Here is a 26,703-nt window from a genome sequence, read left to right on the forward strand (position 1 = left end):
TTTTTTCCGAGTACTTTTATATCCCATAATGAGCTGGTATTTTATAACTTCTGATGGTAATGTATTCCATATGCCTTCCATTGCTGGGATAAAGAGCTTTACTCCAGAATCCAAAGCAAGTGGCTGTGGGTATTTATTTAATAAGGTTTGAAGTCTTTGCACTAGGTGGGATGTCAGTATATTGTGTACCCAGAGCTTCCCTGGGCTGCTTGTGGTGAGGTCTTCTTTCTTTAACGTCATGGAAAGATTGCTGGTGTCCCATCCATGCTTCCTGTGTAGTAAGGTAGGGTTCATGGTTCCAACAACAGTCCAACCATTTCAGTCAAATTCCCTGCTTTTCTCTGTCCTTGTTCTAAATACCACTGCTTTCCCTCCAGGACTTGGGACAAGCTAAAACTGAGAGGAATTCAACCATGAATGTCAAGATAGCCAAATGAGTGGTCTGCTCATAATTCCTTGAGGCATCTCCTCTAATGCCTCGTGCAGAACAAAAGTCCTGTTGTGGGGGTGCTTAGGAGTTGCTGTAGTCTTGGAGTCCTGACAGGAATGAAAAATAATCTTTTTATGGTTTCTTGCTAAAATACTCAAACTGCTCTGGTTGGGCTTAGCATTTGAAAAACATTTTCTGGTATGTGACTCTTCTAGATGTTCTGGCATATTTGCCTCCACTCTGATTGAGGCAACAGTAATTATCTTATAAGTTTTTGGCAGGATTCAAATTTGTGTTTCAAGTCACAAAGGGTCATCGTTACCATTTTGTCTGCATGACTGTTGGCTTCAGTGTAATATCACAGGCCCCTGTGCAAGCTCATCTGCTCCTTTTGGGTATAGTTAAAACAAGAAAAGTCTGAATATGAATCTTGTGCTGTCTTCTGAATCTCAAACAGGAGGTCTGTGAGACAGATTGAGGAAGGTAACTTCAGAACTGCTGATGCTTTTACTGAAAATGGTGCTTTCACTGGCACTGGTAGGTTACCTCAAAACCAACTGATTTTTGGCGGTGATGCTATGGTTATGCCATAATTTGTGGTCTTTGACTCTTAGCCTAAAGGCATTCTGGTGAAGTCCAAATTGCCCCATCCCTCCTGTAGACTTGGAAGAAAAGGTCATTTGCCGTCTCATTGTATTATTTTCCAAGCCATAGAAAAGGCAGGTACACTTTGGAGCCCTTCCCTTGTCCTCTGCTCGCCAGCGTGTCGGGGACGAGCCCTCCCGCAGGAGCTGCACCGTGGGGCGGTGTGAGACGCTGCTACCTGCTGCTTTCCTCCCTGAAGTGAGGGGCAGCCAGTGCTGTGATTGCTTCACGCTGTTTCCAAGTCCCATCCCGCTTGTGTGGCAGAGCTCACTGTCATTTAAACTTTTCCTGCTTTTATGCTCTCCTGGCAGCAAATATCTGAGCTCTTCACAGCTGCAGTCTGTCCAAGCTTATCTTTCAGTAGGCAAGGCTGCTTCTTGTCAAACAGCTTTTGCTCAGTTACCTGGAAAACTTCTGTGGATTTGGGGATCTGGTTCCACGACTAGTTGGTATGTCCTTGAATAACCTTCACTTAAAATCAAAATAAGCCAGCGGCTTTTGACCCTCCCCCCCACATTGCATGATAATAGAACACTGTGATACTATCAAATCTCAATGATTACAAACCTTTAGCAGGAAGAAAACGGAATGATATGTGAGCAGATTGCGTCTCAGGCAACAACATGTGATCCAATATTAAACATGGTTTTTTCAAGTTATAGAATCATAGACTTGTGGAAGAGCCCAGGTTGGAAGGGACCTCAAAAGATCATCTGGTCCAACCAGATGGCTGGTTACGTAGTGAAGTAGACAAGAATAGGAAGAGAGAAACAATTTGCTTTAATGAAATAGGCCTAGTATTTTATTTCTGTATGTTCTCATTGGGAATCTTCTAGCATTCATGTAGCAAGGGGGCAGTACTTGCTGGGAAGCACCACCTTAAATTCTTAGAGTTTGAAGGGGCTGTTGTTTATATATTAAAAAATGAGTTTTTATATATGTATATCCATCTATGTTTCTCTGTAGGAATAACTGAAGATTCTTACCTCAGTAATTTTCCCATCAAATCCAAAGTTTGAGAGTGCGTACCTGGCATGAATACTTCTAGCGATAGCTCTGTTCTGGCTTTTCTAGTAAACACTTACTGATGATACTAATTGTTACTGTGACTTACGACTTACAACCTCTGTGAATTTATATGAAATTTGAAGAACTGCCTTTTAGAGACTTCTGAGTAGTTTTACAGGTTCAGCTGTGCCTAACTTCCTGTAGTTAGTCCAATAGAGTCTGGTCGTAGGAAGCGGGTTTCTTAGGCTTCTGATGTTTTTTTTTTCCTGTAACTTTTCTGAAGACTAATTTTTCAGCACCCTATGTGAAGTGTGGGCATCCAGTGTGGTAGTCTAGGCAGGGTAATGTTACTTCTCTATTGCTCCTGAATGCTGTCTTGTTTCCTGCCAAGCCTCTTGGCTGCCAGTACTGTAGCGGGAGCTCGTCCTCTTTGTTGTCCACCATAATCCCAAAGAACTTCTGAGATTTGGTGTTTTCCAGGACACAAGTCTGCTGCTATTATGTGTGAATTATGCCCTTTGTTCCTGGATGGGTAAAGTTGCATTTGCCAACATTAAAATGCTAAATGAGCTTGGCTTCCCAAGGGATTGAGGGATCTCCCCCCCAGTCCTAAGAGGTTCAGTCAGCAGTGGGTTGTGCTTTTCCAGTGAAGTTAGAGAGCATACAGCCAGAAACAGGCCCCAGAAGATGACCGTAAAAATGTCATTTTTGAGGTGAAACTGCCCACACCCCTGACAACTATTCCATATGCAACCATACTGTTAATACTTACCAGGCACTTTTTACTCCATTACAGAGATTTTATTGTTTCTTTGTGTGGTTAATTCTTTAATCAATGCTTGGCAGCATGGAGTCCATTGTTCTGCACAAGCTAGGTAAATTATCAGTTACTTTAGCAACCACATTTTTCATATTCCAAATGTAAAGTTTGATTCAGCTTTTGTGTTTAATTAAGGCTGAGTTGCTCTATTTTACTCACTTGTAGTCCCTATCAGTCTTTCTGTAGCTTTGCATAGAAAGGATGTCCCCTCTTCCCCTCTATTCTGTTGCGCAAAGTGTTTATACACAGCTTCTGTTGTTGGATTTGAATTTGCTTGGCAGTGAAATTACTGTTTTCTTGGGGCACCTATTTTTGTATTAAATGCCAATACCCTGTGGGCATTAAAGTTTCAGCCTTTTAGCTTCAAGCAACAGTGATATTCCTGCAGATCCAAACTGGCAGACATCAGTAGCCTAAATGCTAGTGTTTATTAGAGCAGAGCAAGGCTGGAGGGTAACTATGCCAAGTCTTGGCTCATTAAATCGGCAGGAAGGTTCAAGAAGGCTGCTTTTAAAGATAAGGGCAAGAATTGGTGCAGGGTGGGCGGGCGTGAGGGAACAGCAGTGGGTAGGCCATGTGGTAGGTGTCTTCTATCTTCCCATAGATAATTTGAAGGCATGAGCAGACTCAGTGTGACAAATGAGCTGTCATACAACCAGGAGTAATAGCAAGTTGGAGTAATAGTGTGCAGCACTTGTCACTGCCACAGTTTAATTGGCACTGGTCTGAAATATCGGGGTTAGACAGGATCAACTGTCTGCTTTTCTGGAGTTATAACTAGTTATTAGTTCCTTGATTTTTAAGAATTCTGGTAAAATTAGTGTAGGAAAATGAGTGATTTATCTTTTATCATGATGGGGAAGCTACTTGGAATTAATGTCGCCTTTGGTTCACTTCTCCAGGAGCTCTCTTCCAGAGTTTCACCAACACTGGTATTCTTCCAGAAATTTCAACTGGTTTAACTTGAACATGATTATCTCTTGTCTCTGTTTGCAGAAGACTTAGTATATTTGGATGACTCAGATCTGGGCTGGGATTTTTAAGATTTGATAGGGTAACTTGATGTGGATAAATACTTCGGATTAGAATGAGCAAAGTGTGCTGCTTTCCGTTTATCTCCTAAAAAATGTGGTCCTGTAAGAGGAGAGACAAGAGATGCTTGTCTTTGTATTGCCATTGTTAATGATGGTTTCTAAAGAGTAGAATCTTTATTAATAGATTAGATCAGTAGAATCTGAGCCATTTAAAGTCACTTAACAGATTTGGTCTAATTGGTAGTCTTGCTAATAATCTGAAGTATTATGAATAGCAAATTGATTGCAACACAGACAAAAGAACTTCCCTCTTTCCAAAGTTCTACTCGGACTGAAGCAGGGTCTTTGAGGGTTTTAATCTAGGTTGCATCTGTTTACACTGTGGCTGAGTGTACTACCTGTTCTGTGGGGTTTGGACTGAACAGGGTGGGCTGGAGAGAGTAGGAACTGTATTCTTTGGGGAAGCTATTGAAGCTTTTCAAACCATGACCTTGAGGATGCCCAGAAGAGACATGGAAGTACAAAGGTGCGGGTCAGCATGCAGTACATCACCCCCTTTTGCAGTTACCAAACAGTCAATGTGAACTCAACTATAACCAATTAATTACTGTTGAGGATGAACATTTGATTTCCGGGTCCCATAGAGAAGACCGGTGCCATTAATTGGTACTTTTCTGTGACTATTGCAGATTATTTCATGTACTGCAAGACCATGGTCTGCTCTCCATGATACCAACCTGTCATATACTTCTACCTATGAAAGAAGCCTGTACTGAAGCTGATACTAAATTACCTGCTTGCGTGGTTTTGAAGCTGTGTTTCGTTTGTCGCGCTGTGGTCTGTAGCTTGAAAACTTGCTGATAAAGTCTCAGGATGACTTGAGTGAAAGAGGCAAAGATTTTCCGTGATTAAGTGGATGCTTTTGTTTCTATTTCAGGAAAGCCCCACAGCATTGGCAGCTCCGAACGGATTCAGCTCTCAGGAATGTACAATGTTCGAAAAGGGAAAATACATTTGCCAGTCAACAGATGGACAAGACGCCAAGCTATCCTTTGTGGAACATGCCTAATTGTCTCATCAGTAAAAGAAAGCCAGACTGGAAAGATGCATGTCCTCCCTTTAATTGGTGGAAAAGTAAGATACATTTTATTTTACGTATTTGCTTACTTAACCCCTATCTCTTTACCACAGATAAGATTGCATTCAGTTATGATGATTCTTAGCCCCTCAAAACTTATTTCTGTAAATGGTGTTATCAAAGTATATAAATGACTTTTGATTATGGTCAGAGTCAGATTTAACAATTTGCAACATTTGGATTAAGATGCTAAAGAAAAGCAAGGGAAACACATTCAGTTTCCTTTTCATGTGTGCAGTGTTAAATGTTTCATATGCTCAATAGTACACAGCCGAAGGCTACATGCACCTGTATTGTGTATGATCTGTACCATGCCTCTTCATCCAGTTTTTATCCATGCTGGGTTACTCTAAAATCTGAAAATTAACCAATAAAGGCATGGGCTTATTTTCAATATTGGAGTTTTTTTGAGTCTGCAGCATTGTATGAGTAGTGGTCTAATGCAAGCTAACAGCAACAAACATTTTTACTTGTGAAAAGCTGAAACTGGACTTTCTTCTGATTGATTACAGCTGAAACGCTGGAGGTCCAGTCTGAAGACAAGGACATTTTTTTTTCACTGTGAGGGTGACTGAGCACTGGCACTGGTTGCCCAGAGAGGTTGTGGAGTCTCCCTCTCTGGAGATAGTCAAAAGCCATTTGGACACAGTCCTGGTCAAACAGCTGTAGGTGGCCCTGCTTGAGTAGGGGAGTTAGACCAGGTGACATCCAGAGGTCCCTTCCCACCTCAACCATGCTGTGATTCTGTGAAACTTTAGTGAAGACAGTACGATCACAGCATTACTATTTCAGCGTAAATAGTGCTTCAGAACGCTATTATTGACTTGATTAGCCAAGGTAATGGGAAGACAATCATTAGCTTGAGGATGAATTTATACCTGAAGTAATGCTCTCTTTTACTTTGCATACTGATAAGTTTGATTCTTAAGAGTTGTTGGAGAGAAACAAGCTTCACGATGTTATATATGCAGACTAAAGTTGGTTCATTAATATTCTATACTAGCAATGTGGAAAGTAGTCCCTTCTTCTAGAAGCTGTTTTTCCTGTCTCCTTTCATGATTCTTCACGTGATTCTTCAGTTCTTCCCTGGAGGTACTGAAGTAGAGACGTTTTCCTCTTTTAGCAGCAGTGAGTGAACTCTGACAGTGAATTGTATTTCTGGCTGTAGCACACTGGAGAGGACAGGATTCAGGTCCCCATCAGCCTTCTCTTTGAAATGAAAAAGATATTTTTTTTTTTAATGTAAAAAGAGAAGAGATTGTATCCCTTTTTTTTTTAATTGCGTAACATGGAATTTCTAAGTTGTTTTTGCACAGAAATGCCTCGTGTAATGTAAAACACGCAGACTGTTAAGCAGAAAGTTGACAACAAATTTTAAAAGAAAATGAGAACGAAGCTGAGAAAAATGTACTAAGGGCTTCTGCTGACAAAGCTTGGGAGGAGATGCTTGGCACAGAACTAAGTGTTTTTTAAATTATCGCTCAAAAAATATTCTTCCTCAGCCCCATAAATACTCTGCACTTCCTGGTTTGCAAAGGCTTTCCAGAATGTGGTGCTGAGACATTGAGACCATAAGTTGTGTGGGACTTCTCGTGTATGGTAGCAGAATGATGTATTCTGAGTGTTTTTTAGCAAGTTGAGAAATGTCAAAGAATTTAATTGGGCTGTAAGAGAAGCATTTTGTTAAGCCTGTTTTTAATAACCAGGAGTATAAATTGTACTTCTTTAGGCTGTATAAAGACAGCCTTAAATGTGTTTCACTGGGAAACCTTTTATGGTGCTCAGTCTCTCTTAAAATGTTGACGTTCTTGGTGTTTCTCTCCTTTGGTTCCTTCATCCTTCTGTTCTCATTCCTCGTTTGTGTAGATTTCATGAATATTTGACAGCCAAGATCCAGCTTGAGTGCTTGAGAGGGTTAGTACAACTCTACTTGAAGAGCTCCTCTTGGGCACATTTTAACTTGGCCCTGGGGAGTTCTGCAAAGAGGCTTTTGACTCTTGTTCACTAACAGTTTTGTGTCTCTACTGTAGGTGGAAGAAGTGAAAAAGCACCAGCACTGTTTAGCATTTAGCTCCTCTGGACCTCAAAGCCAGACCTACTACATTTGTTTTGATAACTTCACTGAATATTTGCGATGGCTTCGACAAGCATCAAAGGTGAGAAGAGTGCTAATTCCTGCCAGAATGGGATGTTTGTAGTGTTTCCCCCAGTTCTGTGTTCTCCGTACAGTGATATAGTCATTCTTCTGGGTTCATTATCATGAACTGCTGCCGCTGTTAGTGGTGCGCAAAAATCCCCTCAATTTGGGAGCTCTTGGTAACAGGCAATAGGGAGAATTTTTCTGCATTTACACTGAGACTTCTTTCTACCATGGTTGCATAAGCAAAGTGCTGTGCTGGACTTTCTCCCTTTTCTCATCGTGATCCAGCTGGACGGATGGAGTGAGATCATTAGAACAAAAAGGATGACAAATATAACTGTCAAAATTTCAGTTTTAAAAGCTTTATTTCAGTGTTAATAAAACCTAAAATAGTGTTGGATTTTTTTTAATTCATTCCCTACACAGAGCCTAAAGATTAAATTGCTAGAATTAAGGAATTTTTTTCTTGCTTGGAAATGTTGCTCTTTAGTTTTATAACTATTTGATTTTTGGTTGGTTTTTTTTAATAAGCAATAATTTTATGTCAGGAAAAAAAAAATACTAACTAAAGCCTTCGTAACCTAAATTTTATACTGTGCTTAGAGCATAATTTATTATGGGAATTTAGGTCCTGCATTATTTTGTTCCACTCTTCTGTTCCACTTTGTGTTGTTGAAAGGTGGTTTTTGCAATTTCCTGTTTTATCTCTTAATCCCTGCCACTTCTTTGATAAATCCTCTCTAAAGTAATTTATGTGTCTTGAACCACTGATTTTTTTATTTTTAACACACAAGTTCTTTTGCTGTGCTGGCAGCACACTCTCTTTGGTTTTCTAGTTGGGCCTAAACTGTCCGTTAGTTTTATACTTCATAGAGCTGTCTGTTCATGCTCTTTGCTATGTTAAAGCAACTTGGTTTTATGAAGCACTACTTAGGGATATTTATGGCACACCAGATCTGTCTTTTTAGATTCCAATAATGTATTATCCATGCTATTGCCAGGGGTACAACCTGGCTTGTGGGCTTTTTTAAGAGATTTGATTATTATGTCAGACTTTCTTTGAGCAGTAACTATTGCACCTCCCAACACATGCATCATTTAAAATGTCCTTTAGTATTTTTCTAGTAAGTTTTAAAATCCTTTTTAAAGACACTGTTCTGGCATCCCTGCTCAAGTCTGTTAAGCCTCAAGGTAAAAATCCCCAAGGCATGTTTTATGAGATGGTGAGGCATGGTCTGTCAGGTTTTTGAGTTCTTGCCACTTTGTGGTTCTCTCTGGGAGAGTAGTGCCCTTTCATCTCCAGAGGCTTTGACATCAGATAAATGAAAGGCAAATCTAATGAGTGAGAAAAACAGTGGAAAACAATGAACTTCAGAAGTAGAGATAAATGGCCAGAAAGTCCCTCTGAATTACTGGCAGCATAAGCTTGTTCTGTGCCATGCTGTGCTTCTCTCTTTCTCTCTGGTTCACCCAAATGACTAACAGCATTGGGACGATAGCCAGCATGAGAACATATCCCCATGCACTCATGATATCCTCCCATTTTTCTTATGTAAGAATAGAAAGAAAACACATAGTTTCAAGTGTCTTTTCGGACTGTCAGAAGTGAAGAAACTCGCTATGCTATTCTTTTTGTTGGTAAAACATGCTTTGAGGGGAAAAAATGATGCTTCGTTTTCCCCAACTCCGCAGCCCCCACCTCCAAAAACTGAGACTGGACGTTCTGGATTCACAGGTTTTGAAACAGTACTTTGCCACTTAAAGTTGCTTTTTTGATGTTTGGGTTTTCTATCCTTAGACTGAAAAACAGAGACAAGCATGATTGTATGCAAGGCAGTTGTGTGGGAAGTACTGTACAGTAACCCTGTTTCTGAAGAACAGAAATAGAGAAACTAGTAATGCTGCAAAAGTAACTCAAATTTCCTCCATCTGATGCTGTTTGTGTCCCAGTGCTTAACTGTAACATGCATTGTCCCTGATTTAAATGAACAAATAAATGAGAAAGTTTCATCTCTGTAGTTCAGGCAAGCTAGCATTCTCATGCAGGAAAAAACCCCAACATGTATGAGGTACTCTGCCTCAGGTGTTTGGAAGCTACCCAGGTTCAAAGAAGTTGAAATATTCTTGCTAACGAAGAAAATACCATGTAAAGCATTGTACGTCTAAAGGCAAGCAAATTTGGGAAGGGAGATGTTACGGCTCTCTAACTGTGAGCTTCTAGTTGCTTGTTATGGGCTAGGTCATATGATGCTTACAGATTCTTCTTTAATCCTGGTGGTGTATATAGTACTTGCACTTTTGTGAATTACTATGAATAATATTTAAGTCTGCTTTAAATATGGATGTTATTTAATGGCATTTGTTTTGAAACTGATATTCGTGTTAACTTATGTTCAGTGGTTGTTTTTCTGCAGTCCTTCATGCTCCTGATGCGTGCTGCTGAAAACTGAGGCTTCTGATACTTACAAGTGTAATGAAAGCTTTAATTATAAATTTTAATGCGGAAGGAGATCCCTGGTAAAATATTTCATTAAAATTGCTCAATTCAGTTTTAAACTATGAAAAAAATTTTTATGTCTGTCTTCTGTATACTTCAAAAGAGCTAGAAGATGATGTTATTTTAACTTTTAAATAACAAGCTTAATCTTGAAAGGAGACTTTGCAAAGAATGCTTGCTCTGCAGTCTTTCTGCCCACAGAATATTGGCAATGTTGACTTTTTAATGGTGTTCCAGAAAGAGACAAATCCTAACGCATCACTCCTGCAATAAATATATGTATGCTGGAGAAGTTTTGAATTCATGTTTACAGAGACTTGGGCTCAATTTAATTAAAAATGAGCATTGCTCCTGTATAATCTGACTCATTCTAACAGTGAAATCTATCTTAGCCAAGACAGCTCTCGTGCTCTGCCCCAGTAAATTTTTGGAGGGGGTTTGTCAATAGGTGTTAGGATTGGTTTTCCTGTATGTTGTGTCCTGAGGTGAACAGAACTGCTGTTTTCAGGACGGCCTGGAATTATTGCACAAATACTGACCTAAATATCAAACTTGGTGACATACTTACTCCAAATAGGTCACTTTTAGATATGCTGATTTAGCCTCAAACAGAATATTTTTAAAAGCTGGAAATGTGTCTTGTTCGTTAATATTGATAGTTCTATACCATAGTGCATTCCTTTCCTTTTACTTTCCAAATACTGGAGTCCTAATTAATGAAGCTCAAAAGGAAAACAACAACAACAAATTTGGTCCTTTGTGATCTAATATGTTCGTTCTGTTGCCAAATGTTGAAAAATAAGCTTATGCAACTGGGAGGGGGAGCGGAGGGGGAAGAAAAGGACATCTTCATGGCTGTAAAGAATTTTGTCTGCATAAAGTTGGCACGATGGTTCTGGAACCTGCACAATTATTTGCAGAGCGATTCTGAACTGCCACTGTTTACTACTTAAATGTCAAATGCAGAAGGACGGGCAAAGAATGTGCAGTTAACAGTGAAGAGGACATGATGAGAGCTTTCCTCATTTGCCACTTCCAAATGTAGCAGAAGAGAGAGAGGTTTTATGTATAAGGTGTTACTGAGTGGTGGAACTTGCTGTTGCAAGGCTTATATTTGGGGTGTTGTGGCGAGCTCCTGCTGTTAGGCACTTCTAACAGCTAAACTTAGTTTAATGTTTTTCAACATGAAATTGCTGTGTTGTCTACTACACAACTCATGACATGGATGGTTTGGCTGGAGTAAAAAGGGTTATCAGTCCTCCTTGTTCCAAGGCATACAATTACAATGGGATGTCAACGTCTGTCTCAGAAATTCAGTATTGCAGAGCTTAAGCAGGGACGTAGTACAGAGTTTTATCTTCTGGGAAATAGCGTGCATCGCTGGGCATGCTGAGACGGGTTATCTGACCCCGCAGAACTTCTCCCCTCGGCTTTAGAAGAGCAGGAAGTGTGTTGACAGCTTCATGCGACAATTGTTTCCTGCTTTAGTGCTCGGTTCAACTGGGCAGGTAGAGGAAGAGAGGCGATGAGAGGCAAGGGCTATAAATAAGGCGTGACTGCCTCACGTAAGCTGCCTGCGCATGGCCACACTACACGTGTAGATAGGTGGAGAAGTACAGGCACACAGCTGTGTGTGTGTGTGGGCACCATTGACTTCTTCCCAGCCTGAGTTGCACAGCTGTGGCTGTAATGGCAGCGTGTTTAGTGGGGAATAAGCTGTTGTGTGCGGCTTAGGTGCCAGGGTGGATTTGCACCTATACACAAAAGAACCCTCCTGTTTAAAATATGAAGAATATCCAAAAAGAGATCCTTGATTTAAAAACTATCAAACTTAAGAGTTTTCTCCTGCGTGCCTTTGTATTTTCCCTTCCCTGTTTCAGTCACTTTTGTCTTCAAGACTGCAGTGGAAATGTGTGTGGTGTTCCAGGCAACCCTAGCCTGCTGTGGAAAAGGAGACTATATTATCATGTCAGTGTACATTTGTGGTGGGTTGACCCTGGCTAGATGCTGGGTGCCCACCAAAGCTGCTCTATCACTCCCCTCCTCAGCTGGCCGGGGGGAGGAAATATAACAAAAGGCTCGTGAGTCGAGATAGGGACAGGGAGAGATCACTCGGCAATTGCCATCACAGTCAAAACAGGCTTGACTTGGGGAAATTAGTTTAATTTATTACCAATCAAATCAGAGTAAGATAATGAGAAAATAAAACCAAATCTTAAAACTCCTTCCCCCCTCCCCTCCCTTCTTCCTGGGCTCAACTTCACTCCCGAATTCTCTACCTCCTCCCCACCAGCAGCACAGGGGGATGGGGAATGGGGGTTGTGGTCAGTTCATCACGCGTTGTTTCTGCCGCTCCTTCCTCCTCAGGGGGAGGACTCCTCACACTCTTCCCCTGCTCCAGCGTGGGGTCCCTCCCACGGGAGACAGTCCTCCACCAACTTCTCCAATGTGGGTCCTTCCCACGGGCTGCAGTTCTTCACCAACTTCTCCAGCGTGGGTCCCTTCCACGGGGTGCAGTTCTTCAGGAACAGGCTGCTCCAGTGTGGGTCCCCCACGGGGTCACAAGTCCTGCCAGCAAACCTGCTCCAGCGTGGGCTCCTCTCTCCATGGGTCCACAGGTCCTGCCAGGAGCCTGCTCCAGCGTGGGCTTCCCATGGGGTCACAGCCTCCTTTGGGCATCCACCTGCTCCAGTGTGGGATCCTCCATGGGCTGCAGGTGGATATCTGCTCCACCGTGGACCTCCATGGGCTGCAGGGGGACAGCCTGCCTCACCGTGGTCTCCACCACGGGCTGCAGGGGAGTCTCTGCTCCAGCACCTGGAGCACCTCCTTCCCCTCCTTCTTCACTGACCTTGGTGTCTGCAGAGTTGTTCCTCTCACATGTTCTTGCTTCTCTCTCCAGCTGCAGTTGCACCTTTTTTTTTTCGCCCCCTTCTTAAACATGTTATCCCAGAGGCACTGCCGCCATTGCTGATGGGCTCGGCCTTGGCCGGTGGCGGGTCCATCTTGGAGCTGGCTGGCATTGGCTCTATCAGACATAGGGGAAGCTTCTAGCAGCTTCTCACAGAAGCCACCCCTGTAGCCCCCCCGCTACCAACACCTTGCCATGCAAACCCAATACAACAGTGTTTAAAAAGTGCTAAAAATAGCAAGAATAGCGAATTCAAGGGAGAAGGGCGTGCTGCTATATTGGTCTTACTCCTTTCACGTCAGCGCAGAATGCTCTCTTCATAGATTTATTTGCATTAATCTTCATAGATTAATTTGCATTTATTTGATTTAGTTTATACTATACAAGTAAGTAATGCAGGAGCCTCTACAGCAGTAGTCTCCATCTTTCCTCAGCTTGTGTAGAGACCTATCTGGAGCAGCAGTGCAAAATTAACTTGTTAGCTCTTTTTTTTCTCTGAAGTTACCTACTTCTGACCAGCTGCCTCAGTCTTCTAGCTATTTTTTCCAGTACAAGTTTGATGATTATTTTCAGAGACTATGTTGTGGAGTGTGAGGCTGACTGTGTGAAGAGGACGAAGCTGATCTATGGCTCTAGTAATACAATTTTTATTTCTGCTGAGGAAAAAAGGGTCTGAGTTCTGACTGCGCACAAGCTTGGTGTTACAGTCCATATTTATATAAATAAATTCTACGGAATTTAAAAGTGAATTCCTGAACTTGATTGCAGTTCTGAAAATATATTTCCAAAATAGGAGACCAAGATGATCAGCTTGTGCAAGTGTTTTACAGGAACAGTGCTGAGGAAATGCAGTGAGCAACAGTTGAGCATTACTGATCAGAGAATTGCCTGCTTTTCAGCTTGCTTCATCCACCTTTGAGCTAATGAAAGATAATCAACTGCAGGACTGCCTTTTCCTTCAGCACAGAAGATTCTGCTCATTAATTAAAGTGACAGGTAATAAGCCATATCCACTTGTGCACTTCATCTTTATTTCAGATACTGTCAGATGCTAACGTCTGACTTTCTCATATCAGGCATGGTCAACCAGGAGAAAGACTAAAGTGCAGATTCCAACTTCAGTGTGGAAAACAGACTTTGCAGAGCTTTTCAATATAAAATACAGCCTTCAGCCTGTAAAGAAGGCTTGAAGGCACTAGTCTCATGGTTAAATTAGCCCTACATTGTATGTGCCTTGGCTTGCCCACTAGCTGATTGACCTGTTTCATTTGTGTTTATAGATACTACAGTGAGCTGTAATGTCTTTACAGAGTTCATTGTTGCAGGGATTTTTATTACCAAACCTCAGTTTTCTCTGGAGGCACTAAGGACAGGCTTTTCTAATGCTTACTGGTCAGAACCAGCCCAGAATACCTTTTTCCAAAGCCTTGACCACAGAGCAGTGCCAATGGCAAGTGTAGGGAATAATCATATACAAGGATAAAGTAGTTTATTCTAAGTTATTTGGGATGTTACTTGTTATAGTGCTGCCAATTTATACTTTAGAGTCACTGGATGCAGTATCTCCTCTCCAGGTGTCTGTTTAGTCTCCTAAGCAATGGATATCCCTCTTCTGGAGGAAGACTATAGAGAACTTCAACTTAGTTTCTGTGAGGTCTGAATTTCTAGATGCGTATTTTTGCTTTTACCTTTGGCTATTGGTTATTACCTTTGATAATTCTACAGAGAATTGTTGTGTGCAACAAACTATTTGTGTTGCAGTTAGGAGTTTCTGACATTTTCTTATAACTTTGTAGTGTTATTCCATGTGCTTGAATGTACCAATGTGATTCTGGGCTACCGTGTTTGTGTGTGTGTTGGGGACAGGTTGGAGGTCAGGGATGTGCTGGTCACTGAGAGGGTGACCGTGCAGTAGTTGGTTTGTTCCTGATGCCAGTAGCGCTTGGAGGCTTGAAAATGAGTCTCTATACTAGTATGACCTAACAATGAGTTTAGTATAGTGCCAACATCAGTGGCATCTTTTGAAAATAGCCTTTAACCAAATCCAAGGCTCTGCAAAAAGCTTGTTTTCTTTGAGGATAACAGCTATAGGTCTTTCTTCAAATTTGTGAGACAAAGAAGCATCATTAGCCCGTTTGCAACTGTTGATTCAATGTCTAGTGAAGAAAAAAGAACCCTGAAAGATTTTCTCATTTTTCAGTGGGGTTTTTTTGAGCTAATCCTTACTTACAGGAAACGTGATGACTCTAAGTTTAGTACAAGGAAACCATTTTTTCCTCTAATACTATGAAATGACAATATTGAGATAATGCTTCCTCTAAAAATAGATCCCTAAAAATAAACCCACAGCTTCCTTTTAGCGGTGATTACAAGTATTCAAACATAAACAAACCTCTGGCTTCTATGTGGAACGCGACTTCCTTTTTTGTGTGTGCGTGAAATCTTCAATATTTGGGACCTTTGCTCTGCAGTCATATCTGGTCATTCTTGCTGTCGGTAGCTTCTTGTCATCTCAAGTCTGAAAGCAGGAGATTGGGCAAAGCAAACTTGAAGCCAGTTTTGTTTCTCTTTTGATGGTAACACTTGAAGGTGTTCCTCTTCCTCTTTCCCCACAAAACCTATTATTTTGCGCCCTTTGTTGTTAGAGGTTAGTTGATGTTTTGGAAATGAACTTCTGAGTGTGTTTCATTGTAGTCTCTCTCTTAATGGTTTGGGAGGGAAGCTTGGCATTTTGGCTCAGCTGCTTAGTTTTCCATGTCAAAATAGTTCAGCTGTTTCCAAAGTGGTGTAATTGATGACTTCAAGCTTTTCTCTTAATTTCTGTTCTAGCCAAACTATAGCTTCACTACTTTAATTTTTTCTTTTTTCTTGCTGAAATTTAGAGAGTCTGTGGTCCTTGTTTTGGACTTGCTGCCTTCAGTTAATAATACAGTAGTTATTGAAGTATTGCAGCCAAGAGTGAAAAAGGAAAACTAAGTATCGCCCACACATCTGGAATAGCTTTCAAGTAACGTCTTTTGAAGCCTCTAAATCACATTCTGATATTATTGAAGCTGAATTTGTACAACTCTCGCATAACTACAGGAAGGCATCGCTGTGGCTTATAGCTAGAAGCTGAGTGAGGTGTCGGAGATGTTACCTTTTAAGGTGTGTTCAATCTGGGAGGATCCCAAAGTGTTTTCGGTAATCTCTGGGGGTAAAGGGGTGGGAGCGAGCGGAGGAATGTAACTTTTCTCTTAATGAAGCTCAGGGGAACTAAGTGTCTGTGGTGAACAGATCCCATGGGACTGGAGGGGGTTGCAGGGACTGACATATTGCACAGTACTTCAGTATGTATAAGGTGATAACTTGAGTCGGTCTTGAAACTGAATGGCTGTAACACTGACAGCCTTTCCAAGCAAAGTCTAGCAAGGAGGAAGAAAGGAGAGGAATTATGAGCAAAAACTAATTTTAGGGACGTTTGGTCTCCTTAGGCTTCTTCTGTAGTCAGTGGGAGAAGGAGGAAGATCTCCAGGGAGAAAAGAGAACAAGTGCTGGAGACCAGTTTTAGGCCCCAGGCCCGTAAAGCTATATTCATGATTGTATTGTAAAACACTTGGGTCAGAAGGCCTTTCTGAGTTACTATGAAATAATGGTATGAAGAAAGTTCATCTCACTGTAGAATTAATCCATATGATGCAGCTGTGTTAGGAGAACCTAGGTCAGAAACTGAGGACCTAGCATAACCTCTTATTTTAAACAAACAACCAAAACCCCACAACCCTCTCCATGTGGGACTGGGGAGACTCAGACAAGGGAACAGCTATTGGAAGTGTCACCAGCAAGAGTCTGAAATCTGTAGTAAATGCTGGAAGAAAGTCTTTGCTGGAGGGCTGCTCATTGCAAAGTCTGCTTGCTGGCAGTACAGCAGTTTGTCTTGGTAAAAAGCTAAGTCTAACACAAACTGTAAGAAGAAAAAGGGGTATTTCTCAATTTTTGTGAGACTATCACCTGTTTTGCAGTATTTACAGATGAATTGTTTTCAGTCAAGCTGTTTTAAGGATGTTAATATTCCTTGCTCCACCACATGGAGATTCACATGTCTGAATTATAAGTAGCTTAATGCTACAGCTAATTACGGTCCCTTAACTCCAGGTTGCGTCTTAAGCCTTGTCCTTGCAGGCATCTTACTGGTGTGAACATCCCAGCGTGACTACCACCAAGGTAACAGTGTTGCTGTTGCTCCCTGTGTAATATTGATACCAGTACCTGATCTCTAAAAGAAGAGCACTTTTCCTCCTGGAGGAACAAAAATACTCATATTCTGGTAACGACTTCAGATAGTACCAAACATTTCCAAATGACAGGTGACAAATGTCACTTTTTTTGACAAATTCTCTCTTTCAAGATCTTGATGCTAAACCTGGGACACTGACTTTCACGTCGATGCAATTTCTTCTGGACTGCTATCATGAAGGGTAAAGGAGCGCAGCTTCTGCTTCATTACCTCCATGTTTCCCCCTCCCCACGTGCATTTGCTAGTACTGTTTTCAGTTAAGTTGTTACAGCTTTGCACAAGGGCCAAAAGTAGAAGTGAGCTATTTCTGCATGCTGTCTCTCTTCAGAGCTAAGGAGAGGAGAGCGGGGGCAAGTTAAATAATCTTCGTGCCCCCGAGTCTTGCTGGCATGAGGTGTTTGTACCGAAGGCTTTTGGCTGCGTTGGCTGCAGAGGAGAGATGGGGTGAGAAGCACGTGCCCTGTGAACGCTGCCACACCGGCGTGCGCTCCTGCCCTTCGTCTTAGTAGGCAATTATGGCTCTTACCTATGGCATTGCCTGTTAGGTTTGTGAATCTGACTGACACGTTTTCAAGCTTCTGCTGAGTTTTATCTTTTCTTTGCAAGGCCCTTAGCTTGAGTTAGAATGCATCTAATTTAATGTTTGAAAGAAAACAAAAAGGAGAGGCCAGAGAAGCCATTACCTTTTCACCATTTGGATTGTACCCATGTTGAAAGCTGTCATTTGAAAATGAAAATATACATCTTTAAAGCAAAAGAAAACCTTTTTTTTCTTATTTTCACCCCTCTTTCATTAACGTTTTTGGCATTAGCTTGTTTACCAGTCTGAACATTTCCTCAGCTCTTGACTGCAGCTGAGGGCACTGATGTGTTTCCTGGCTGTGGAGTTCGGCTCAGCGGAGGGAGGTCTCTCTGCCGAGTCGGGCTTTGATGCTCGAATAGAAAGGAGGATTAGGATTTGAAGCAAGGTTAGTTTTGAGGAGAACCTGTTTGTGCTAAGCAGTTAGTTTAGATATTTCAAGCGTATGTACCACTGTTTAGTTAAGCCTTATGCATGCATTGGTGGGGTGTGATGATTATCAAACTGTTTAAAAACAAATCCTAAAGGAGAAAAATTACACTGCCTTTGCATTAGCATGTCTACAGCAGGTGTAATTTAACTTCATCAGCTCAGTTCAAACAGACTGGGAATTTGGCTGCCTTTACCGTGTGGGCTGTTTAGTTATTTTAATTGTCTTCTGTTGAAGTCCTAAATAGTAATTTCTTATCTGAATAGAGCTATAGGGAATGGGATCACGGTAAACAGGAAAAAGACATAATTACGTTGGTTTAAATTCACACCACAGGTCACACCAAAAGATGTCCTCGTGTAAACAAGGCTCGTGTTTGTCCATACAGCTGGGTTCAGCTGTGTCCATTGCTGACATCCATTGTCAGCAACAGATCATTTTTGTAGTATAGCCAAGGCTTTAAAACAAAGACAGTAATCAGTCTTGTTGCATAGCTCGGTGACAGAGGTGGCATTATACTGATGGACAAAGCAAAGTAGGTTTTTAGGCCTGTGTAGCAAGAAGAGGCAAGAATATTGGTTGATACAAGTATTTTTCTGTATTTTTATTGCCAGCTGCTAAAGATTTACAGTGAACTCGTACCATACTTTCACCAGTCTTGAAATACTGTTAAAATTTAAAAAAAAAAAAAATCGGAACACCTTGACGAAACCTTTTTTCTTTAAGGTACTGCTGGCTTTTGTGAATCATTGTTTATGCTAGTAAGTATTATTCTGGCACAAGTAACATGTTTAAAAATGAGTTTTCGTATTTGGGAGACTCCTAGTTCTTCGCCACATGTGCAGGTCTTAGGTGGGGAGTAGCAGAAGGTGTACTGCCCAAGGGAGGGAGAGCGCTCTCCAGAAGTATTATTTGTGGTGGTATTCACAGAATAAAGCTGCATTTTATTGCTGCCAGGGGAAAATTAAAAGCACAATGGCAACTTTTTAGTGTTTGCAGTGGGTAGAGCCAGGGCTCTTGGTACTATATGTGCTATAGTTGTATACCACTTCTTCAAAACTGCACTTCGGTATGCTATACTTGCATGGAGACCGAAAAAAAATCCCAAACTGAACTTAAAACACTGTAGGCCAGGACTATGTAACTGAGGTTGCAACAGGAACTGGAGGAAGAAAGTCTTCCATTGGATGTTGCAGTTTGATGTGCAAAGTTGCGTTTGGCCTTACCCTGTTGCTACTCCTCTAGTATTACAATGGGAGACATTGCAATACAATGATTGGCCATAAAGTATGTAAAAATCATATTGAGGCAATGCAGAAAGCCACGTGTTTCATCTTGTTTCTTTGTATTTGTGGTAATTAAAAATCCCAACTGAAGAGTACTTCAAAAAGTACATGATCTTGCTAAGTGTTTGAGCTACAGAGCCGTCCAAGTGTTGGGTGTCTTGCTTCTCTGGCAAAGGCAGGCTTTGACTCTACAGCTTACGCTGTAGCTGCCATAACTGAGGGGGTATCACACACCATCTTCCAAGGAGGTCGTTACCCGTCGTTTCCCCCGTGTTATTAGTACTGGAAATGCAACAGGGGTTTCATGTGAAAACAAGTGTTAAGGATGCATGTTTCTGTCAGTGTTTTCTTACCCTTTATCAGCATATCTCTGCAGTGATTCCCCACAGTGAGTCAAGGAAACCCAATGCTTTATTAAAACCTGTATCATCTTTAAGAAAAATCCTTTGCTCTTAATAAATAATAGCAAACACACACGCGCACAGTCTTACTGCATTTAAGTCCACTGAAGACAACTGCAAGATTGAAATACCCCTTTATTGTTCGATTTGGGAACAATACCATTTCAGAATTTCAATGCTCAACTTCAAAACAACCGATGAAAGTTTCGGATGAACCAAAGAAAGTATTGTTAAGATGTTGTTCTCCTTTGTCACTCTTCTTTGTTTTTCATCTTGTTCCTCTATTCTCTAGGAATTTGTTACAGAACAGTATTGAGCAATGAAAAGAGAAAAGTCTTTATCCCTGCCTGTGAGAATAACTGTGTTTGTTTATATGAGTATTCCTTGTAACAATTCAGAAGTTAATTCTTAGAGTACTGTTTTGCTAACAAAAAAAGACTTCAATAAAATTATAGTTGATTCCAGAACTAACACCTTTTAAAATGTGCTTTTAACTTTTACAGTTATCGCTGTGATAGAGAATATGTCAATTGCATGAAATTCTTCATATAACAAAGTGATTCCTTTAAAAACAAACAAGCAAACAAAAAAATAACCAGAATATACAACTTGTAAAAACAAAATTATTTTTAACTAGATTTTTTCACAGGGCTTGATGATTTTAAGAAAGGATTTGCATCCTTTTTTGAGACAAGAGTAGAGTTTGGATTTGTTTGGTTACTTTATCACGGTTCACACTCAGAGTTACCAGTTCTGGTACTTTAAATATTTTTAGCATAACATGCCTTGCTAAGCACTGCTGGGTTGCTTTTTACTGTCCATATCATGTTCCAAACAAGTAGCTGAAGCAACAGAGTATGTAAGCATTACACCTGAAATTACACATTCTCCTTTTTAATTTAACGGGTGTCAGCACTTTTTCATCTCTTGTGTTTTCAGTGTGATGAGAACTGTACTATACCGGGCAGGTTCTGGCACCGTAAATAGACTGAATACCTGGCTTTCAGAAATGACTGCTTAGAATAGCCTATGAATAATTTTTGTCTAATACTACAAGGGGAAGAACAATAGTAGCTACAGTAACAAAAGGACTGAACTAATTGAGTAACAAAAATTTGAGCATTTTAATGGATGTGGGAGGACTGGATCATTAACGGTCGTGTTGGAGAAAAACACTGCGCCGTCTGTTCCTCTCAAAGCTTATGGCTGTGTGTTTATAATAGATATAATAGCACGTATCCTGAGGCCTGTGTAGCTTGCACTGGAGAGGGAAAAAAGGAAGAAAAAACTCCTTGGCCTTCCTTTCAGTGGCAAGCTACTTCACTTATGCCAGCAAAACATGATGTCTTTAGGTTCAGGATACTTTATGGCAAGGGCTGTGTCTCTGCCCAGAAGGTTGAGTGGTGTCTCCTTCATCAGAGCTCAGAAGCTCTTACAGACTGTCACTGGGCATTGGTAATGAGCTGTTGGGTTTTTTTCCCTTTTTGTCCCTCAGACATGGTGTTTGTACTTCCAGAATCCTAGCATGTGAGGCCGGTAAAAGTGCCAACGGCAAAATGAAATGATAGCTTCTCTTGCAGTGAGCAGCTGACAGAACATGTAACCATTTGAGCACTGTTTGTGCAGTCCCAGAAGTCTAAAATGGTGGTGAAGTTGTTTGCTTCTCCTCCTTTGATCTAAGCCATGCCTGCTCCAACACCTCCTCTCATCCTTTGGGCATCTGACCCCTCCTTCTCGCCCACCATCCTCACCACCTTGTACTACTGTGTGGTGGTGCTTTGTCAAGTAGCTAGCTCCACGGCTACTTTATGAAAGGATGTTTTTAATAGTATTGGACAGAAAATACAAGAATTCTACATTGCAGTGTTGGTTTTGGGATTTTCTTAAATAAAGACTAGTAAATAAGTGAAGCAGCAGGATGTAGTTCACCCAGCTGTATCCTAGAGATTTGGTAAGGGGCAGAGTTGCTGTTATTTGAATTTGTTGCCTATAGTCCTCTGCGGAATAATGCTAGCTATATGTAGTGCTAGGTGGTATGATTTCTTTAGCCTCTATAGACTGTGTTTGTTTTACCTTCCCCTTTCTAGAAAACAGTGTTAAACCCCCAAATCTCAGTTTTGGGTTTGTCACATTTTTTGCACTCTTGGACAGTTTTCTAATTCATTGAGAAGAGATGAGTGCTCAGTGCTTTGCTGTTGCTGCTGCTGCTGTCGTATTTTTTTCTCCAGTAAGATATAAATGGGATAACTCTTTCTTCTGTCATTTAATACCTGCTTATGACCCTTGAAACCAAGATAGGGTGATGAATGTTATCCTCTTACCTCCACTCACTTGGGTATACAGACCAGACATGCAGCAATATAGAAGACTTCTGTGCTATGATTTTGCTGCTGTTACTTGCTAACTAAATGACTAAAATAAAGTTTATATAACTTATCTTTCTTCTAGTCGCGTAACTTCATTGATGAAAATGAATCCATTTCACTTATTAGTTTGACAAGACAAACCTTTGCAGATTTCCCCCTGCTAGCCATCTGTGGACCTAGTTTTAGCACTGAGGCAAAGCAAGAGATCATGGCATAACTTGCAGAAATGATGTAAACTGTGTTAGATCAGCTATATACGCCGACACCAACTTCTGCTGTGCTTAAAAACAGTTTATCTTGTGCTAGTAGGGGTGAAGGAAATGTTCGTGTTTCATTACAGTATTAACATATTGGTATACCTCTTGACTTCCAGGTTGCATCACAGCGCATAAGCTCAGTGGACCTTTCATGCTGCAGCCTGGAGCACCTGCCTGCCAACCTGTTTTATAGCCAAGACCTCACTCATCTCAATTTAAAGCAGAACTTCCTGAGGCTAAACCCTAGCCCATCCACAAATAGAGCGCTTAGTGAATTACAAAGGTAAAGTGATACGGTTCTACTGGTCTTCCTCTGCCCTTGGAGCCAAGTGACCACTGGTCTGCAGGAACTTTCCTAAAAAATTACCTCCTGCTGTGGAGGATTGGCCTGGCTGTAATGCTTCAGAAATTGGTTAACTCTGTGTGTTAGAAACAGACTAGCTTTCATAAGAAACTTAATGGTTTTTCTTGTAAATAGAAGGCTATTTTCAATCAAAAATCCAGTTTTCAGAATGCATTGTTTTTATCTACCTACTGAGGCCAGACTGTAGTTCTTCAGTCTTTGACTCATGTGAGAGAATATGAGTTGGTGAGCTGTCCATCAGAGGGATGCATCCTAGGTAGGAACAGTACTGCGTGTGACTTAGAAGTTTTTTGTTACCCCAAAGCAAAGAAAGCCCTGATTTAATAAATTCAGCCTGATTCCTGTCCTCTGTCTCCTCTGCTCAACCCTAATTCCTCTTTCCTAGTAACTGTGACCTTCCAGTCGTTCTTTCCACTGCAGCTCATCTGAGAATGTAACAAATGGGTAGACAGCAGCACGATTGGTGATCTGAATGATTTAATGTATGTGTTCCAGAACTGTGGAATCAGCAGGCTTTCTGTATTCAGAAAGATTAATGTTTCCGTACTGAATATAAAACTGTGATTTTAATTTCAGTGGTAACTGAATTGCAGAGTACCTCAGGATTATATTTCTGGATGGTCCTGTTCAACAAAATGTTTTAAACCACATTTCTAAATCCCTTCCTCTTTGAAAAACAACTGAAAAATACAAGATGAATTATGTGGGCTGTTGTATTTTTATATAATTCCAATTTCGTTCTGGAAAAACAAAAAGTTTGGCATAATGGAAGATGAATGAACCCAGCAGGTCTGCTTCACAAACAGAGCAGGCAGTGATTCCAAGAGCTTATGAACACAGTCTGGAGAGGAATACTGGATTAAATGTTCTGTGAATGTCAGTGTAGGTCTCCAGATAGCAAGTGGAATTTTAGCATAAGTTACGTGATGAACATGGACAGATAATGAATGTCTTTATTTTAAGGAATTTTTGCAAATTTTCCTTTTTAAATATCAGGAAGTGTACAGGAGATACTTGATTGTATTTTGTCCATCAACATATAGCTAATTCTGTCAGGGATTAGAAAGCATTTATAAATAATGTGATGGGCAATATTTATTGTCTGTTTAATGTTCTCTTGGTGCTGCAGTTGTAGGAACAGCTGAAGAGTCTTGCTGAAAGTTAAAAAACTGTTAAAATTTTTCTCGCTAATGTGGGCCTGAATGTGCAAGAGTGAAAGAGTTCAGGTGACCAAATAGAACTCACCTGTTTTCTGAGATTCTGCATCAGGAAAATCTGGAGAAGTGGCATATACCTGAAGTGGTGCAAAACTGATTGTCTCATTATTCTGAGAGCTGGTCCTATTCTGTCATGATAGGATGATAGACTATCATTCTGAATGATAGTCTGCTCTGCCTCCGTTGCTTTGATCTTGCCAAGACAGCATGGGAAGGTCTGTGAACTTATGGAGAAAAGAAGTGAATGATTAGGAAGGTGACACGGCACTGTTGCAGTGGATCAGAGCCAGTGCCTTATAAACTCCTGCCCCTTGGTGCTGACCTTCCCTCTGCCGCTGCTGATGTCCTCCAGCCTTATCTTCATCCAGTACAGGTGGCATCACCCAAGCAGTGAGTAGCTGGAAGCTGCTGCTGCTCCCATTGCTGTGCTCAGTGGAAAGGGCTGTGTGAGGTGGTGGTTACTGCTGAGGGTTAGGAAGAGCAGTGCCCCATCAGTTATCTTGTGCCTCCCAACAGCAGCAAAAGCATGAGCCTGGCCCTGGAGTGCTCTCCCAAGCCATGCTCCTTTCAGCCCTAAGAAACACAGTTCCAGCTTCTCTTTAGGGTGGGAAAACTTGAGTTTTACTTGTGCTGCCAAAAAACTTCGAGCCAGCTCGACTGCTACTGTAAGTCTGCTTTCTGTAGTGAGTAAATACACAAATATCTAGCAAGAAGGCAGCACTGTATCTTTTTGAAATTAGTAGTGAATCCCACTACGAAAGCATGTGCAAAGTAAGGGAAGCTCAGTCATTCCTGGGAACAGAAGTTTTTATTTGTCTGACCTTTTATTTTTTTCCTTTCTAATTCAATTTCACAAAACCATTTTTGGATCTTTTGGGGGTTACATGAGGTAAAACTTGACTGGATAAACCAAAAGTCTTTTTTTGTTTGCTCGTGTTATTTCAAACCACTGCAAAGCAAGTACAAAATCTCTGCTGTTCTGATTTGGTACTGTTGGCTTTTATACCAAATTCTCAGTTGCTAAATTGCAGCCACACACAGGGCACAGCACTAGTGAATCAAGCCCAGAAGTATTTAAGGCTCCAAAATAACCATGTGCTTGGATGTTATGAACAAAATGCTTTGGCATTTATGTACCTACCCTTCCTGGTACAATTTTCAATTAAAATCTGGTTAGCAAGGCAGTCTAGGAAAATCTTTCTTGCTGTAAGCAGCCCTTGGTGCTAGCTGTTCCTCTTAATAAATCACTTTAGGTGGTAATTTAACAAATGCTCATGAATGCTGTATTGCAGAACAAGAGGTATGTCAAAGACAGAAGAAAATACCAACTTCTCAGCTACCTGCTGAGTAGACTTAAAAGCAGCTGGGTCATAGTAATGAGATACTGACATATGCACTGACTTGGCAGGTACAGTCAGGAATGGATTGGGAAAAAACAAGAATTCCTACTTTTGCTTATGCAGTTACTTCTTTCAGTCGTTAAAATAATGTAATTTATTGCATTTCCAAATAAAATATTTAGTCCTCAGGAGACTTAGTCCTGCTCTCCCTCACAGTAGCTTTTTTAAAATGATAGGAAAGGGTGTTTTTCTTTTGGGAGAGAGAGGAGATTCCCCAGTTGAAAGATTGCCCAGCTGTTGCAGTATTAGAAGCGTCTGACATGCCTTGTGATAATATCCTCATCGAGTCAGAATTTACCTTAAAGCCCTTGGTGTTTTAGCTCCTGTATACTGCAAATGGAGTGACTGAAGACATTGTTGTCTTAAGTTCTCACTAATTTTATTGCTTACACTTTTTTAATGTTGGTTGGTGGAATTTTTTTTAACCATAAAGTTGAGATTTATATGTACACTGTGTTCTCAAACCTCACTTTCCCCTTATCTACAACACAACTTCACAGCTCTTGTTCTGAAATGCAAACGAGTTCAGGCTTACTAGTTTTGCGGAGTACTATCGCTCTAGGTTTGAAGCAAATGAATAAACCATAGTCTTTATTCACTGTTGCCCTGCTTCACTGGGCTAAGCACGCTTTATATTTATACATAATTGTTTCAGTCAGTGCTGTTGGAAAAAAATGTTGGCATCAAGAATACTGTTTGCTTGTTAATATTGAAAAGTAAGTTGTCGGTATGTGGATTTTTAATATAAGCCTGTTGCAGATTAAAAAAAAAGAAAAAGAAAGGAGAAAGAAAGAAAGGGAGGATGTAATAAGCCACAAAGTTTGTTTTAACGATAAACAAAATGATGCTTGCCAATTTTTATCTGAAGAACAAGTTGTTATTCTGATTGTGGTTGTTAATAATTAACAGTGATTATATGGATTTTTATCTTAAGATCTGTTGGTATCTTTTCTCTCCCAGAGCCTCTTTAGAAATCAACTGTCTTCTCGGGCATCTCAGCTGAAACTCTTCAGGGTTAGTGGCAGTAACTTGAAGTAGCATCTACAGAGTATGAGAATGCTAGAGGACTCTGAGATATTGATGCAAGAGTTTCTGAAATCGCTTGCTGCTTCCAACTGTAGGATAGCTGAAAACCCGGAATTTGGGGGGTCCTAAAGCTAAACCCTCCTTACAAACCCATTGTGCAGTAAGTAGGTAATTTGAAATGCAATCATTGCTCAGAGAACACTTAGGTTCCCGACAGCAAGGGGGAAACAGTATTAGTGACCCAACCGGTGTGAACCCAGCAAACAAGCTTGCTAGAAGTCGGGGTGAGATGTAGTTTGATCCTAGCTTGTCCCTACAGATTGAGGAGCAGGGAAGAAAGTCTCCAGCCTGCCACTTGGTTGGTCTCAAAGTACATTGAAGTGCTCCTTGTGATTGTTGCTTTTAGTGTATGAAACTGAGGTTAGCAAAGAAAGTCGGAAGGATTAATGACATGGCAAATACACATCTTCCCCCTTG

The 26,703-nt window shown here is 40.9% G+C and overlaps 1 protein-coding gene across 1 annotated transcript in view; it reads left to right on the forward strand.

Annotated features, from left to right (window-relative positions):
* Positions 1–26,703, forward strand: part of PHLPP1 (PH domain and leucine rich repeat protein phosphatase 1) — a 145,948-nt gene that overhangs the window by 74,664 nt on the left and 44,581 nt on the right. Inside the window, exons 2-4 of the mRNA XM_072853161.1 lie at positions 4,875–5,071; positions 7,106–7,231; positions 22,336–22,502. Of these exons, the coding sequence (XP_072709262.1) occupies positions 4,875–5,071; positions 7,106–7,231; positions 22,336–22,502 (490 nt within the window). The remainder of the gene's footprint in view (positions 1–4,874; positions 5,072–7,105; positions 7,232–22,335; positions 22,503–26,703) is intronic.

This window comes from Ciconia boyciana, chromosome 2 (genome assembly GCF_034638445.1).
Source record: "Ciconia boyciana chromosome 2, ASM3463844v1, whole genome shotgun sequence".
NCBI lineage: Eukaryota > Metazoa > Chordata > Aves > Ciconiiformes > Ciconiidae > Ciconia > Ciconia boyciana.